Consider the following 11,882-nt stretch of genomic DNA (forward strand, 5'->3'; position numbering starts at 1 on the left):
GTCTCACAAAACTGCCTCTAACTCAAAAACTATTTGAACTACAAAAAACGTTAATATATCAAAATATTCTCAAAAAAGGCCTCAAATTTGAGTGAAAATCTCATTTGAGTGCCTCAAATAGTTTTTGAAATATCTTAGAAAAACTGATTTTTTTTTTTGGAAATTTTGAGCAAGTTCTGCTTAGCTTTTCTCAGTCAGTTGCTGAGCTACCGCCATGTTTTGCATGTCAAATCCATCTTCAGGGATCTCTTGTAAATGGTGTAAAAGAAATATTAAAATATCTTAGGTAGTTTTGGAATTATACTCAAAAATGTCAAAGAAGTTATCGTAATTGCACATATTGCTTTTACCCTATAGATATCGCCTCACAAAACTGCCTCTAACTCAAAAAGTATTTGAACTACAAAAAGCGTTAATATATCGAAATATTCCTCAAAGAAAGCCTCAAATTTAAGTGAAAGCCACATTTGAGTGCCTCAAATAGTTTTTAAAATATCTTAGAAAAACTATTAATTCCACATATTGCTTTTACCCTGCAAATGTTGCCTCACAAAACCGCCTCAAACTCAAAAAGTATTTGAACTACAAAAACCGTTAATATATCTAAATATTCCTCAAAAAAAGCCTCAAATTCAAGTAAAAACCCCATTTGAGTTCCTCGAATAATTTTTGAAATATCTTAGAAAAACTATTAATTCCTCATATTGCTTTTTCCTTGTAAATGTCACCTCACAAAACCGCCTCTAACTCAAAAAGTATTTGAACTACAAAAACCGTTAATATATCTAAATATTCCTCAAGAAAAGCCTCAAATTTGAGTGAAAATCTTATTTAAGTGCCTCGAATAGTTCTTGAATTATTTTGAAAAAACCATATTTTTTTTTGACATATTTGCTGCTTAGCTTACCTCAGTCAATTGTCAACCTACGGCGACGTTTCGTACCTCAATTTAACCATCAGAATTCCCTTTACCTTGCAGTGAAACAGCTATTAAAATACATCAAGTGGTTTTTGAATTATAGCCTAAAATAGCTGTCACTTTTTTCTTCAATTATCGACTCACATGGACGCTTTCCACCTTTTTTTTTGCACTAGTGGCGCTACCCTTTGACAAACCCTTAAACTTCATTCTATTGATTACAGAATAATAATTGTACAATACTTGCAGCTTAATAATTCACTTTAGGGGTTAAAAAACACATTTCAAATTGTATAATACTGTTTATTTAATAATTGTACAGTTCAAAGGGCCTTAAACTTAAGGGCTAGGCAATAAAAAGACTGTTAAAAAAATGTACGATATTCTTTATTATTTAAATGTACAGTGTAGTCTTAAATGTACGGATGGGCAATAAAACTCAATAAAAGTTGTACAATAGTCTTTATTTAAATGTACAGTTTGAAGGGCCTTGGCCCTAAGGGTGGGGCAATAAAAAACCGTTAAAAAATCGTACAATAACGTTTATTTAAACATACAGTGGGGCGTCAAAAGAACGCAATTCTTTTAATAAATTATTCGGTTAAAAAACAAACAAACAAAAAAGACAAGACACGAGGTACCACCAGGCGAATACTTAAGGCACTGATTGATAATTCCATCCAGGATTAGTCAAAAAATTAATAAAAATCGTTAAAGCTTTAATTAGTTAATAAGTGTCCACCCTAGCGGGTCATTTTTTCCAATATGGGCACGACCATATCGAACTTCGGACGTTTTCCCGGGTCCTCGTTCATGCAGATTTTAATGAGTTTCGAGAGGTGAGGGGAGATGCCGGGTTTCAGGGTGATCCTGAGTCCCTCCAGGGCGATCCGCATTCCCACCTCCATGGGACTCTGATCCGGGAACGGCACGTCCCTGGTCGCCAGTTCCCACAGGATGATCGCGAAACTCCACATGTCCGAGGCCTCCCAGTTCCTAAAACAGTTGCCGTCGCCCTTTTAATCCCGTTTTTTTCAAAAATGGTTATAACACGGCTAATAGTTTCGTACGTCAAACCATCCTCAGGGATCCCATTATGTTGTAGTGAAAGAATTATTGAAATATCTTAAGTGGTTTTTGAGTTATCCCTTAAAATGTCTGTGTCTAGTAAGATACAATGATTTTTCAGAATTAATTCTCCATTTTGCGTTAATCCCTGATAAATTGACCTAAGACATACTGTAATTTCCTATACCTAAAATGATTCCTCAAGAAGTGATTTAAATCTCAGTGAAACCTCCCTTAAATACCTGTAATAGTTCCTAAAATATCCCCCCAAAAAAATGGATTTATTTCGAAAATTTCCCCTTTGCCTAGATGGCTCTAGCTCCGCCAATTCTTGACTTACCGCGACGTTTCGTACGTTAAATCCATCCTCAGGGATCCCACTACGTTGTCGTAAAAGAATTATGAAAATATCTTAAGAAGTTTTTGAGTTATGCCCCAAAATGTGCGCAAATAATATTTAAACTTCCCCAAAAAAACTAACGATTTATTTAAAAAATTTAAGTTTACCTAAATGGCTCTAGCTCAGCCGATTCGTGACTTACCGCGACGTTTCGCACGTCAAATCCATCCTCAGGGATCCCACTATGTTGTCGTAAAAGAATTATGAAAATACCTTAAGTGGTTTTTGAGTTATGCCTCAAAATGTGTAAAAATAATAAAATACAGTGCATTTTTATGCTGCAATCCCAGATGTTCCTTCACAAAACTTAGTATAACTCCGGAAGTTCTTTGTCAATAAAAACCGTTGATATATCAAATTATTCATTAAAGAGTGCTTTAGCTTTGTGTGCAAGCAGTGTCCAAATGCCTGTAATATTTATTGAGATATCGTCAAAAAACTCGTGATTCTTTATGGAAATTTGCTTTAAAAACCTTAGTTTACAAAAAACACTCTAACTCAGTGAATTCTTAACCTAAAACGACGTTTTGCCCCCCAAATCCTTTCTCAGGGATCCCTTTATCACGGTGTAAAAAAATTATAAAAATACCTCAACAATTTTTTGAGTTATAGACTCACTTACTTATACTTACTTTTTGAAGTAAACAGGCTTTAACTCAAAAAATTGTTGAGTCAAAAAGGGAACTTTATACATCAAAAAAGTGAGTGAAAAAGAGGACGTTATGCCCCCAAATCATCTTCAGGGATCCCACTATGTTGTTGTAAAAGAATTATGAAAATATCTTAAGTGATTTTTGAGTTATGCCCCAAAATGTGCGCAAATAATGAAATACGGTGCATTTTTATGCTGCAATCCCAGATGTTCCTTTACTAAACTTACTATAACTCCGGAAGTTCTTTGTCAATAAAAAACGTTGATATATCAAATTATTCATTAAAAAGTGCTTAAGCTTTGGGTGCAAACAGTGCCCAAATGCCTGTAATATTTATTGAGATATCGTCAAAAAACTCGTGACACTTTATGGGAATTTGCTCTAAAAACCTTGTTTACCAAAAGTGCTCTAACTCAGCGAATTCTTAACCTAAAACGACGTTTTGCCCCCCAAATCCTTCTTCAGGGATCCCTTTATCACGGTTTAAGAAAATTATAAAAATACCTCAACAATTTTTTGAGTTAGAGCCTCACTTACTTATACTTACTTTTTGAAGTAAACAAGCTTTAACTCAAAAAATTGTTGAGTCAAAAAGGGAACAATATACATCAAAAAAAGTGAGTGAAAAAGAGGACGTTATGCCCCCAAATCATCTTCAGGGATCCCACTACAATGTGCTAAAAGAATCATTAAAAAATTTTAAGTGGTTTTTGAGTTATGCCCTAAAATGTGCGCAAACAATGAAATTAGGTGTATTTTTATGCTGTTATCCCAGATGTTCCTTCACAAAACTTACTATAACTCCGGAAGTTCTTTGTCAATAAAAAACGTTGATATATCAAATTATTCATTAAAAAGTGCTTCAAGTTTGGGTGAAAGCAGTATCCAGATGCCTGTAATATTTATTGAGATATCGTCAAAAAACTCGTGCCACTTTATGGGAATTTGCTCTAAAAACCTTGTTTACCAAAAGTGCTCTAACTCAACGAATTCTTAACCTAAAACGACGTTTTGACTCCCAAATCCTTCCTCAAGGATCCCTTTACCACGGTGTAAAAAATTTATAAAAATACCTCAACAATTTTTTAAGTTAGAGCCTCACTTACTTATACTTGCTTTTTGAAGTAAACAGGCTTTAACTCGAAAAATTGTTGAGTCAAAAAGGGAACTTTATACATCAAAAAAGTGAGTGAAAAAGAGGACGTTATGCCCCCAAATCATCTTCAGGGATCCCACTATAATGTGCTAAAAGAATCATTAAAACATTTTAAGTGGTTTTTGAGTTATGCCCCAAAATGTGCGCAAACAATGAAATACGGTGCATTTTTATGCTGCAATCCCAGATGTTCCTTTACTAAACTTACTATAACTCCGGAAGTTCTTTGTCAATAAAATCCGTTGATATATCAAATTATTCATTAAAAAGTGCTTAAGCTTTGGGTGCAAACAGTGTCCAAATGCCTGTAATATTTATTGAGATATCGTCAAAAAACTCGTGACTCTTTATGGGAATTTGCTAAAAACCTTGTTTACCAAAAACACTCTCACTCAGCGAATTCTTAACCTAAAACGACGTTTTGCCCCCCAAATCCTTCTTCAGGGATCCCTTTATCACGGTCTAAGAAAATTATAAAAATACCTCAACAATTTTTTGAGTTAGAGCCTCACTTACTTATACTTACTTTTTGAAGTAAACAAGCTTTAACTCAAAAAATTGTTAAGTCAAAAAGGGAACTTTATACATCAAAGGAAGTGAGTGAAAAAGAGGACGTTTTACCCCCAAATCACCTTCAGGGATCCCACTATAATGTGCTAAAAGAATCATTAAAAAATTTTAAGTGGTTTTTGAGTTATGCCCTAAAATGTGCGCAAACAATGAGATTATGGTGCATTTTTATGCTGCAATCCCAGATGTTCCTTTACTAAACTTACTATAACTCCGGAAGTTCTTTGTCAATAAAAAACGTTGATATATCAAATTATTCATTAAAAAGTGCTTAAGCTTTGGGTGCAAACAGTGTCCAAATGCCTGTAATATTTATTGAGATATCGTCAAAAAACTCGTGACTTTTTATGGGAATTTGCCTTAAAAACCTTGGTTTACCAAAAACACTCTCACTCAGCGAATTCTTAACCTAAAACGACGTTTTGCCCCCCAAATCCTTCCACAGGGATCCCCTTATCACGGTCTAAGAAAATTATAAAAATACCTCAACAATTTTTTGAGTTAGAGCCTCACTTACTTATACTTACTTTTTGATGTAAACAAGCTTTAACTCAAAAAATTGTTGAGTCAAAAAGGGAACAATATACATCAAAAAAAGTGAGTGAAAAAGAGGACGTTATGCCCCCAAATCATCTTCAGGGATCCCACTACAATGTGCTAAAAGAATCATTAAAAAATTTTAAGTGGTTTTTGAGTTATGCCCTAAAATGTGCGCAAACAATGAAGTTAGGTGTATTTTTATGCTGTTATCCCAGATGTTCCTTCACAAAACTTACTATAACTCCGGAAGTTCTTTGTCAATAAAAAACGTTGATATATCAAATTATTCATTAAAAAGTGCTTCAAGTTTGGGTGAAAGCAGTATCCAAATGCCTGTAATATTAATTGAGATATCGCCAAAAAACTCGTGACTCTTTATATGAATTTGCTTTAAAAACCTTGGTTTACCAAAAACACTTTAACTCAGCGAAGTCTTAACCTAAAACGACGTTTTGCCCCCCAAACCTTCCTCAGGGATCCCTTTATCACGGTGTAAGAAAATTATAAAAATACCTCAACAATTTTTTGAGTTAGAGCCTCACTTACTTATACTTACTTTTATAACTAACAGACTTTAACTCAAAAAATTCCTGAGTCATAAGGATACTTTACACCCTTTGTACCCCTTCTTACCTATCGGTAATTTTCTTTTGCAAAGCCTCTGGACTCATCCAGGCGGGATAATAGATCCTCCCTTTTTCCTGGAAGGAAAACTTGGCGTCGGCCATATTAATGCGAGCGGTGAGGTCCTCCTCAATGATGACGTGGTGACTGTTCAAAAAATACTCTGGAATAGTGCGTTCCAGACTGTGCAAGAAGGCCATGCCGCGAGCTATATCGATGGCGAATTTCAACGCTTGCGCGATATCCACCACGATACCGCCACTGCTCTCGTGCAGCACGTTGTACAAAGACCCTAAACAAGAACCGGTGAACAACCCCGATCTAAGCCCCTCGCGGAAACGACTTACCCAGGGGCATGTACTGGCTGATAACAATCAAATTTTGGGGGGTGTTAGAGCACCCGATGACCGGCAAAATATTCGGATGCGAAAAGATCCTCAACTTGGGAAATTCCTCGTTAAAGTCCCGGGAAATCCTCGCGGTGATTTCCCGGACGTTCAGCACTTTGGCGACGATATCGTTGTTTTGCCAACGGCCCTTATAGGTCACGCCCCCGTGCGTCTCGGCGATTTTCTGCTTCAGATCCAACTCTTTGAAGTTGATGCCCTTGTGACGCGACAGGGTGGCGTCCCTCGAACGCGTCTTCATCCCCAACCAGCTCTGATCCTTGAACTTGATCCGTTTCAGATCCTGCCCGTTTTCGACCGCGATATCGTGCAAGACTTTCGCCAAATTGCCCCTGGTCTTATCCAGGGGCGTGTCGCCGTATTTGTTGGCGATCGACACTTTGGCCCCTTGGTGCACCAGGTCCTCGGCCACCCCCTCGTACGACCAGAAACACGCGTAGTGCAACGGCGAGTTGCCGTGCTCGTTGGTGAAGTTTATGTCCGCCCTTTGTTTCAGCAGCTTTAGGAGAATTTTCAGTTTTAATTATTTCAAGGGGGTTTTTTAGGGGGTCTATAAGACGTACCATGCCGACGATCTCCCTGTGCCCGTGGGCCACTGCTAGGTGCAAAGGGGTGTCGTCACCCCTGTTGGTGGCGTTCACCCTCGCGCCCCTCAGCAGCAGCATTTCGACGATTTTGGTGTGGCCCTTCATGCAGGCCCAGTGTAAAGGGCTGAAGCCGTGGTCGTCCCTAGGGAATATTTGAACTGTAGCCCCCCCCTAGGGGTCAGTTTTTCTGTTAGTTTTGAGGGATTAGGTGGGAAATTAGGGCCAACAGGAGGGCTATATATACATTTATGGATCATAATATTGTTTTGTACTGCAAGTCCATCCCTGGAGGACCCTTTTTGTTGGTGTGAATGAATTATCAAAATAGCTTTAGTTGTTTTTTAAGATATACCCCAAAATGTCTTTTGACTAATAAAAAATTAATTTACAAAAAGCTTTTCAGCTAAGAAGGTGCTTTGTACATATAATCCATCCTCGGTAATCCCTGTATAGTGTGTTAAAAAATTATCAAAATATCTTAAGTAGTTTTTGAGTTATAGGCAAAAATGCCTGAAAAGGGATTTTTTTTTTAATCAGATTGGTCCGAGACCTTGTTCACAAAAGTGGCTTTAAGTCACAAAGTTTGTTCGTTACAAAGGGGTTTTGTACATCAGATTCATCCTCAGGAATCACTTGATATTGTGTTAAAAAAATTATCACAATATCTTAAGTAGTTTTTGATTTATAGCAAAAACCAAATTGGTTCAAGACCTTGCTCCACAAAAGTGACTTTATGTGACAAGATTTGTTAGCTAAAAAGCTGTTTTGTATAGCAAATTCATCCTCAGGAATCACTTCATATTATGTTAAAAGAATTATCAGAATATCTTAAGTAGTTTTTGAGTTATAGGCAAAAATGCCTGAAAAGGGATTTTTTTTTTTAATCAGATTGGTCCGAGACCTTGTTCACAAAAATGGCCTTAAGTCACATAGTTTGTTAGTTACAAAGGGGTTTTGTACATCAGATTCATCCTCAGGAATCACTTGATATTGTGTTAAAAAAATTATTAGAATACCTTAAGTAGTTTTTGATTTATAGCAAAAACCAAATTGGTTCAAGACCTTGCTCCACAAAACTGACTTTATGTGACAAGGTTTGTTAGCTAAAAAGCTGTTTTGTATAGCAAATTCATCCTCAGGAATCACTTCATATTATGTTAAAAGAATTATCAGAATATCTTAAGTAGTTTTTGAGTTATAGACAAAAATGCCTGAAAGGGGATTTTTTTTTAATCAGATTGGTCCGAGACCTTGTTCACAAAAATGTCCTTAAGTCACATAGTTTGTTAGTTACAAAGGAGTTTTGTACATCAGATTCATCCTCAGGAATCACTTGATATTGTGTTAAAAAAATTATTAGAATACCTTAAGTAGTTTTTGATTTATAGCAAAAACCAAATTGGTTCAAGACCTTGCTCCACAAAACTGACTTTATGTGACAAGGTTTGTTAGCTAAAAAGCTGTTTTGTACAGCAAATTCATCCTCAGGAATCACTTCATATTATGTTAAAAGAATTATCAGAATATCTTAAGTAGTTTTTGAGTTATAGGCAAAAATGCCTGAAAAGGGATTTTTTTTTTTAATCAGATTGGTCCGAGACCTTGTTCACAAAAGTGGCGTTAAGTCACATAGTTTGTTAGTTACAAAGGGGTTTTGTACATCAGATTCATCCTCAGGAATCACTTGATATTGTGTTAAAAAAATTATCACAATATCTTAAGTAGTTTTTGATTTATAGCAAAAACCAAATTGGTTCAAGACCTTGCTCCACAAAAGTGACTTTATGTGACAAGGTTTGTTAGCGAAAAAGCTGTTTTGTACAGCAAATCCATCCTCAGGAATCACTTCATATTATGTTAAAAGAATTATCAGAATATCTTAAGTAGTTTTTGAGTTATAGGCAAAAATGCCTGAAAAGGGATTTTTTTTTTTAATCAGATTGGTCCGAGACCTTGTTCACAAAAATGGCCTTAAGTCACATAGTTTGTTAGTTACAAAGGGGTTTTGTACATCAGATTCATCCTCAGGAATCACTTGATATTGTGTTAAAAAAATTATCAGAATACCTTAAGTAGTTTTTGATTTATAGCAAAAACCAAATCGGTTCAAGACCTTGCTCCACAAAAGTGACTTTATGTGACAAGGTCTGTTAGCTAAAAAGCTGTTTTGTATAGCAAATTCATCCTCAGGAATCACTTCATATAATGTTAAAAAAATTATCAGAATGTTTTAAGTAGTTTTTGATTTACAGCAAAAAATGACTCACAGATGAATTTTTCTGAAATTAATTTTTTCTAAAATATACTCCACAAAAGTGGCTTTAAGTCACAAAGTTTCTAAGCTAAAAGTGCGTTTTGTACCTCAAATTCATCCTCAGGACTCACTTAATAATGTGTTAAAGAAACTGTTAAGATATCTCAAATAGCTTTCAAGTTATGGCCCAAAATGTTGGCGAATAATGACAAGACTTACCATACAAGAACCATTTGTATTTCAAATTATTTATTACAAAAAGCACTTTGATGATTATAACAACGTTTTCTATCGCAAATCCATCCCTGAAGGCCCCTTTATATTGGTGTGAATGAATTATCAAAATGGCTATAGTAGTTTTTAAGTTAGACCCCACAATGTCTTTGAATAATTAAATTACAGAAAAGTTGCCTGTCTAGACTCAATTTTTTTAGCTAAGAAGGTGTTTTGTACATGTAATCCATCCTTAGGAGTCTTCCTATAATGTGTTAAAAGAATTATCAGAATATTTAAAGTAGTTTTTGAGTTATTGGAAAAAATGCCTCAAAAAGGAATTTTTCTAAAATCAGATTGGTCCGAGATATTGCTTCACAAAAGTGGCTCTAAGTCACAAAGTTTGTACACTAAAAAGGTGTTTTGTACTTCAAAATCATCCTCAGGAATCACGTTACAATGTGTTGAAAAATTGTGAACATTTCTCAAGTAGATTTCATGTAATAGCCCAATATGTGAGTGAATAACTAAATAAAGTTGACATTATTTTAAGTGACTATAACTCCAAAACTTCTTACTGTACAAGAACCATTTGCACATAAAATTATTTGTTAATAAACCCTTCAACCTTTGCGATAGGTCTTTTTTAAATGCCTCGAGTACTTTTCAACTTAAATTTAACAAAAAATATATCAAAACTGCCTGAATTTACAAATTCTATGCATCAAATTGATCCTCTAGGGCCCCTCCAACTTAAGGTAAAAGAGTTTTTACCTTAAGTTGGTAAACAAAACTTCAATACTTTTTGAGTTACATGCAAATATGCCTATAAGTAATAGGAATATTGAGGTGCCCGATAAAAAAACCACTGTAACCTAAGAATTACTTGAGGTACAAAAGACCTTAATATATCAAATCATTCACCAAAAAACACTTTAACTTTAGGTGGTAAATGCGATTCAACCACTCAAATATTTTTTAAGTTTCATTAAGATATGTTGAGATGTACCCGAGAATACTTGCAAGGGACAAATATTAAGTACCTACAAACCTTAAATGACTCAAAAATGGATGCTATTGCTAAATGAGAGCCAATTATTATTAAAAAATTTAAAACAGCCTCGGAAATGGGTTCTCAGGAAAGTTAGATGCTCGGGAGTGGGTTAGTAGGCTCAAACATAATACAATGAAACACAGTGGTATTTTATCAAAATAAAAACACTTAAAACTATTTATTTATAAAGTAATAAGCCCTCTGCACACATTTATTGCCACAAACAATCAAAAATAACCATATAAGGAATCACATACTGTAAATGTCCTTCAAATTGTAAACTAATAAAGTCTTACCCTTGGTTCATGTCATGTTCAGGCTCGTCCAGCCATACCCTCACTTGCAGGGCGTTCCCCTCCTTACACCACTGGAAGATATCCTCCATAATGCACTTTTATGCCTCAAAATGGGGCCCACCGACCTAAATATAAAAACTTTATAGGGCGTATGCTCCTTGCGTGGGCTTTCTCGCTATCGCGTGTATTTACGGCATTTTAGGTTAGTGAGGGGTTGAAATTACGGAAAATACCTTAGATGAGTCGTGAATCGCCTTCGGGGAGGCTTTTTAAGGGTTTTTTAGCCCCTAAATGGTTGTTTTGTCTAAAATGGCGTCATTCACATAAGAAAACAAAATCGACCACACGTCACTTGTCATATGGATTGGAACGATGCAGGAGGGGAATTTCGGAATTGAAGCTGTTGCATAGATGGCGCGGTAAAACTGTTTTCTTTGAATTTTGTGGCTTTAGCTGAGTATATGCAGCGTGTTTTATATCTCATTTAATATATAATCATTATTAAAGGAGGCTTGCAAGGTTTTCACTGCTTCTGAGGTAATTTTTCAGTTTTTAAAGGATTTCACGGCTTCTGGTTGGCTTATTCTAAATTTGGGGCGTGGCTTATGGCTGTAAGAGTCTTTTTTGGACTACACGTGACATTTTTAAATCTCAAAATGGCGGATTAGTTATGATCTGAGCTTATCCAGCGTGCTTTGTTAATTATTTAATCAAAATTAAAGGAAAATTACAAGGTTTTCACTGTTACTGGAGTAATATTTCAGTTTTTAAAGCATTTCAGGCCTTGTGATTGGCCTAATATACATTTGGGGCGTAGCTTATGGCTGTAAGAGCCTTTTTTGGCTTTCAAATGTCATTTTTGAGTCTCAAAATGGTCGTTTGGCCATGAGCTAGGTTTATCCAGCGTGTTTTATTAATGATTTAATATTTAATCATAATTAGAGGAGTCTTAGAAGGTTTTCACTGTTACTGGAGTAGCATTTCACGCCTTGTGATTGGCCTATTATAAATTTGGGGGCGTAGCTTATGGCTGTAAGAGCCTCTTTTGGCTTTCAAATGTCATTTTTACGTCTCAAAATGGTCGTTTGGCCATGAGATGAGTTTATCCAGCAAGTCTTTCAAGGTTTTCACTGTTTCTGGG

The 11,882-nt window shown here is 35.6% G+C and overlaps 1 protein-coding gene across 1 annotated transcript; it reads right to left on the reverse strand.

Annotated features, from left to right (window-relative positions):
- Positions 1-1,445: 1,445 nt before the first annotated feature.
- On the reverse strand, positions 1,446-11,129 carry LOC126747381 (integrin-linked protein kinase). Its single transcript, XM_050455966.1, has 6 exons — positions 10,975-11,129; positions 10,742-10,866; positions 6,901-7,066; positions 6,278-6,836; positions 5,940-6,222; positions 1,446-1,915 (listed from the first exon to the last, which is right to left on the reverse strand). Exons 2-6 carry the CDS (start codon positions 10,828-10,830, stop codon positions 1,663-1,665), a joined length of 1,350 nt encoding a protein of 449 aa, XP_050311923.1. The 5' UTR covers positions 10,831-10,866; positions 10,975-11,129; the 3' UTR covers positions 1,446-1,662.
- Positions 11,130-11,882: the final 753 nt, after the last annotated feature.

This window comes from Anthonomus grandis, chromosome 19 (genome assembly GCF_022605725.1).
Source record: "Anthonomus grandis grandis chromosome 19, icAntGran1.3, whole genome shotgun sequence".
Classification (NCBI taxonomy): Eukaryota; Metazoa; Arthropoda; class Insecta; order Coleoptera; family Curculionidae; genus Anthonomus; species Anthonomus grandis.

What these genes read in the sequence shown, in the direction of transcription:
- LOC126747381 (XM_050455966.1), bottom strand. Translation starts at nt 10,830, where the DNA reads ATGGAGGATATCTTCCAGTGGTGTAAGGAGGGGAACGCCCTGCAAGTG. An exon ending in CAGCCAGTACATGCCCCTGG is followed by an intron (nt 6,223 to 6,277) that starts GTAAGTCGTTTC and finishes GTTCTTGTTTAG; the next exon opens with GGTCTTTGTACAACGTGCTG. An exon ending in CAAAAGAAAATTACCGATAG is followed by an intron (nt 1,916 to 5,939) that starts GTAAGAAGGGGT and finishes CAACTGTTTTAG; the next exon opens with GAACTGGGAGGCCTCGGACA.